The following is a 6,000-nucleotide window of genomic DNA, read 5'->3' as shown; positions in this document are numbered from 1 at the left end:
CTGCCATTTTGGGGTTGCTTTGTTCGTTTTCAACGGACCTTTAAAGACTAATCTTGTTTCATTTATGAACATAAATCAAACAATGCAGTTCAACAAACAGGCTTTTTTTGCTTGCGAGATTAACAGTTTTTTCTTGTTATTTATTTTTGATAGATTCTTTCTGTTGACATTGAACAAAGTATCTTGTTTGCCATCTGGTTCAAGATGTTGTAGCAAAAGATACACCTGGAATTCCAAGTGCTGTAATTAGGGGGGGAAAGAGCAAGGTCCTACTGGAATTGGATGAGTTTATGCATTTTAACATCAACAAAAATAAGAAATATTAAAAAGCAGCAGTTGAAACAGTTGAGTCCTGGCTCAGGCCCGGAGGCCTGCAGGCATGACGTGGGGGGAGCATGGTTGACAATCTGGGCAAAAGGTGTGTGTGTGCGTGTGTTTGTGTGTGTCAGAGAGGAGGACCCGGGTGAGAAAAGGGTGGAGATGAGAGAACTACTGAGGGAGTGTCGGCTTTCTTGCATGTAAAGCAAGTCAGAAGTTGTCTCCAGCAGAGACAAATACTCTAGTCGTACTTCATTTTCTCAACATCTTATTATCGTTTTTTATTTATTTTTTGTTTGTGTTTTTTTCAATGGAATTAAACAGGAACAAACCGAACATGAGACTACGCCAGTTGCACTGGATTTTGGAAGTTCCTGACGCATGAGAAGAAGGAGGAAGGAAGCTGACATTGACATCAGGTAGCGTTCTTTCACTTTTTGGAACCCTTTAAGCTTTCAGGGAAGTTCCTTTCCTAGTCTGTCACTTTTGGAAGGGGAGGTCGGCTGGAAGAACACTTCAGTCACCACTGACATAAACAACTTCAAATCTGCTCTCTTGCCGCTTGTGTTCAAATGTTGCATTCTATGGAAGTTACTATATCTTTGCGACCCCCCCCCCTTCCCCCCCAGTTACAATTTCTGCTAAATGTCATCCTCGTTGTATTAAATAGAAGTTATGCTATTGGAAGTTGGTCAAGTTCCCACATCTTTAATAACTACAAGAAGGCAATTTACAGGTACATGCAAACAGCCAAAATGTGCGTTTGCTGACAGGGTGGACATTTTTAGCTAATATTCGCATTTTATGAGCATATGGTGGGCCTTCACTCAGCAACATGATTCAGATAGCAAGCTGTCTGTGTAGTGTTTAACAAATACATTTTGACTTTCTGATCGATGATATGTCACTATGACAGAGTGGACTGTTAAAAGTTGACATCATTCCACTACCGTATGCATAATATGATGACAGTTATAAAATATAAGGGTACATATTTATTATCCAATCAGCTACTCTTTCAGCATCCATTGAATTAAGAGAGAAATGCTAGTCAATATGTCACTGGAAACATCAGAGGGTTTCTTAAAAGGGGGAGTTAAGAGTTAGTGACAGGGTGGACAGCAATTTCAGGGACACGAGCAAAATGTTCAATATGATCATGAAAACAGAATATACATGATCGTTTTTACTTGTTTTATCAAATAACCTGCTGTGGTTAGTAAAACTATGTGAATAAACATCAATTAAAATCGTTATCACTGTAGTGTGTGGGACATGCCAAAATCAGGTATCTCCAATCTAATAAAATGGTTTAAAGTTAAGAAAACACACTTTAAGAGACTTGTACTTGCAGTATTGTGTTTTATTTTTTATTTTTATTCAGACCTCGAAGCCAGAGTCACTTAACAACATAAACATTGCTTGCATGCAGAGTGGCATGGCTCAGTGGTAGAGTGGTCCTCTCCAAACCCAGAGGTTGCGGGTCCTATCCCCCGCCGCTTTGACCATGTCAAAGTGTCCTTGAGCAACATACTGAATCCCAATTTGCTCCTGATGCCAGTATGAGGTCATGAGGTCAGTGTGAAGTGCTTTGAGGACCTTAACAGGTGGAAAAAGCGCAATACAAGTCTCAAGAAGCCATGCTTGAAAACACACAGGAAGTCTGCCATTTTGGTATTTGGCTATTGCTCGTCCAGTCGAGTTTTACTTACAGCTTGAACAAAATGTTTGATAAACGTGTCTATCATATGTTGACCCACAAAAATTAAGAATCCAAGAACCGATGCCTGAAAAGACATAGTCAGTCATTTTGCTTTAAAGCGGCCTTTGTCGTTTCGCTTTGACTATTGAGGGAAATTTAAAATTTCAACCCCTGAAGCCATTTTCGCCCAGCAGGACCAAATTTGGCAGATGTGTCTATATCATGAGTACACTCACAAAGAAGTCTCAAGAAAATATGCCTGAAAACACACAGGAAGTCTGCCATTTTGTTTTGAAGCGGCCATTTTGGGGTTACTTTGTCTATTTTCAGGGAAAGACAAACTTGTCCGTTCCAGTTTCGCTTAGCAATCTGTAATTTAATATAGACCTGTAAATAAGTCTCAAGACCACATGCCCCAGAAGACGCTGGAAGGCTCTAATATTAGTTTGCAGTGAGCATTTTGGGCTTAGTTTTCTCATTTCCAAATTTGAGCCATATATACTAGAAAACATAATTTTTTTAATTTGTGTACTGCAATGGGCTCTTTGCACAAACACTCCTTCATTTTCTGTCTTTCATGAGTGGACAAACGGATTAATCCAGGTGTGCTGTCCTCAGTAACCATGACGACAATGGCTTAATCAGTTTGTCCAATCATGAAAGACAGGAAATGACTGAGTGGTATCGAGTTCAGGAAGTAGTGGATTTGTGCAAAGAGCCCAATAAGTTTCATTTTCACCTTATCACAAGTTCTTTAATGTTGGCGGCAGCTGTTACTAAAAAAAAAAATTTTTTTTTTTTGTTAGATTACACCACATCTCCTTGTTAGTAGTCAGTTGAGCAGACTTCTCGTGTTGCCTGAGTGTTAAGATTTTCCCAGTTACTAACCCCATACCCACTTAACTGAGTCCTCTTGTCTTGATTTCCACAAAGCAGATAAACACCGTCCTTATTTTCACTATACCCAAGCCAGAGCGTGCTTATCTTTTTCCCTTCTCCTCTTCATGTGCATATAGCAATAATTATTATTAAATCTGCGGCCCTCTTTATTCCTTGGACATATTCTGTCCTTGGCCTGAACATGATCTTTTCATCAATTCTGAGAAGCTCTCATTGCCTGATAGCTGTTTTGGCCAGAGATCAGAATCATCTTCAAGTGGGGAACACTGATTAATGTCACGGTTAAAACTGCTCAATGAGTAATGGCTTCTCACAATACAACTTCATCGTTCTCAGTGATACACTGGCTCTCTCCTGGGTGCATCACTGTGAAAGAACAGAACACCTAAGTGTTCATCTTAAAAGTTGTAATGTCTACTGGCAAGAGCATCTGGCTGGTTGTTATGCACATTCAGTGTCACTGCAAAAAAAGGTTGAAACTTTAGTTTTGAATAATAATTTAAAAAAAGCTGGAATGACTCTCCTTTGTTTTACTCAAGACCGTGCCAACAAGTTTGTATTGATGGTTTTAAGACTAAACCATAACTACTTGAAATCAAACAAAAACTTTATGAATCCGTTTTTATGAGACATTCGTGGGCGTCTGGAAATCTTGGGACGACAGACTCACTGGCCTTGTTCCTTTGTGAAGAAAGCTATTATCAACATCATCTGCAAACTAGCACAGAAAAGTGAATAAATTGATTTGATTTTAGTCCCGGCCATAATTTTAACCTAACTCTTTTTGTCATTGGTTTTTTTCAACCTTTATTCGAAAATGGCAAAATGGCTGTTTTTGCGTGATGTAATACTACTCACACAAGAATAAATAATCACAGTTATTGTTGTCAGATTTGCGCAGGCTCAATAAAAGTCGTCAGCAAAGCTCATATAACCTAAGTGGGATGTATCACTGCCCAGACAGACGTAATGTTTAAATTACCTAATTGGACACTCCTGAGAGTAGATGGCCTCGTTAATGGCGTCTGATAACAAGGCTGTCTGGGGATGAGGCGACGGCGGCGTAAAAAGGAGACGCGCTCTTCCTCTTTAAACGCTTCAAAATAACACGTATTTTCAAGTGACGTGTCCTGATAGATTAAGTTGGAAAGAAAATGTCAATTACCTAAAAGTTTGAATGCACACAGATGAAATTACATTTCTTTTACATTAATTATGGGTTGGAAAGTTACATTGGATGGCTGGCTGGCTGGATGGCCCGATGGATGGATGGATCAAGACCGAGAATATACTTTGTAACGTCGATCATTTACTTTTTGTTGTACATTATAATAAGGGTTAGTTGATGGCTTACATTTCATTCTTGCTTTTAGATAAATCTGTTTCTGCGTGGCGTGTGCTACATGTCCCCAGGGGCAATAAACCACACACGCGCGCACACAAACACAAAATTACAGGCTGGCCAGCAAGCACATAGATGCCTCAGTGACATTCCTTGCTCACAAGATCATCCTGTCAATCACCCAATTTAACCTGACTCTATTGTTCTGTGTGTGTGCGTGTGTGTGCGCGCGCTCGCGTAGAGAATTTTAACTTTTTAGAACCCAGACAAGCCCCTCACCAAAACCTCTCACCTGTTAAGTAGGCGTTTCCGTTTGAAGGATTTACATGCACTTTATAACGATGTAATACATGCTAACCTAAATGTGTGAAGTATAATTATTTACTGATACTCATTAACCATGTATAATCCCTGTGCAAGGGACACTTGTAAAGTGCTAATAAATGTGTTATTACCTGATTTACTACCGCTTTATGTAATAAGTGTGGTTTAAGAGGCTTAAACTCACTGAGCTCGTGTTGAAAATGGTTTATGGCTATTAATGATTGGTTACATCATTTTTCTTTTAACATGTGTAAAAGGTACTTTATGAAGGGTTAATAATTGTCTTATTACCTAGTTTGTTTATTTATATGGTGTATTACATACAAGGTATTTGATTCAATTTGTTTTCTTAAAAAGCAACATTTAAAAGATTTTACAAGCATTTAAGACATTTAAAGCTGTCCTATGTAGCAATTTGCCCAAAAATATCTTTACAATAGCCTTTTAATTTAACCATTTATGAGTCATGACTCAAACATCTTTTAATTAGCAGATTAGCTGTTCAAAATGGGTACTCCTGCAAGCCTCTGGCCAATCATTTTCAGACTGGATTTGGGTTAGACAGTGGTGTTATATACTCTTATGCTTTATATAGAACAATGTGTGGTAAGAATGGTGAAAGAAGCTTCAACATAGCTCATGTAGAAATGTGTGTTAACTATTTATTAATAACAAATTGTTATAACATTATTAATGTATAAACCCTATATAAACATTAGAACTACTTTGTTATGCAGTCAGAACGCAATAGCTTACTTTAGTACTGTTTAGGAATAATTTACAACATAGTTATTAAGCATGTATTCAGAAAACCCTTTATCATGGTATGGTTTTGGTTTCTTGTAACAAGTCAGTCATAAATCACATTTCAGATCTCCGTTCAGATTATAAGGACTATAACGACACAGCTAAAGGCTAACAAACTGCCTGTGGAATGTTAGAAATGTCCATATAAATGTCTTGGCTTGACGTGTTCCATGTTTCTGTAATGGATTATCTTGGGAAGTTGTTAAGGGGAAAGTTGAAAGGTCAGAGACATTGGAGCACTGATGAGATGCAGGAGAAGCCCAAAAACCTGCCACGCTCTTTTCAATTTTTTTTTTTTTTTTTACCTTCACCATGGAAGACAAGTTGGAGCACATTAGGGCATTGGGTAAAATAAATAAATAAACAGAATAAAAATAGGTGGTCCAATTTGGGATCTGTCCAATAGCAGTTAACAATCTTGCCATGAACAAACAATTGTTTACTTCTTCCAATCTAGAAGACACACCTAAGCCAGATTTGATTTTAAGATCATTTATTTTTTTGCTACATCTGAGCAACATTTCTGTTTGTTTTTGAGTGAAATGACGAGGAGGAAGAAGATGACTGGGATACCGTTGCCTTTTAAGTAATTTTTTAAGTCACTTCT

The 6,000-nt window shown here is 38.1% G+C and overlaps 1 protein-coding gene across 1 annotated transcript in view; it reads left to right on the top strand.

Annotated features, from left to right (window-relative positions):
- Window positions 1-535: 535 nt before the first annotated feature.
- The window catches only part of fat2 (FAT atypical cadherin 2), a 93,560-nt gene continuing 88,095 nt past the window's right edge, over window positions 536-6,000 (top strand). Inside the window, exon 1 of the mRNA XM_086085557.1 lies at window positions 536-737. Coding sequence (XP_085941683.1) covers window positions 700-737 — 38 coding nt within the window. The 5' untranslated portion in view covers window positions 536-699. The remainder of the gene's footprint in view (window positions 738-6,000) is intronic.

Source organism: Leptonotus elevatus, chromosome 9 (assembly GCF_054856555.1).
Source record: "Leptonotus elevatus isolate MCC_2025b chromosome 9, RoL_Lele_1.0, whole genome shotgun sequence".
Classification (NCBI taxonomy): domain Eukaryota; kingdom Metazoa; phylum Chordata; class Actinopteri; order Syngnathiformes; family Syngnathidae; genus Leptonotus; species Leptonotus elevatus.
Note: the sequence above shows the minus strand (reverse complement) of the source record. Positions and strands in the feature narration are given on the sequence as shown.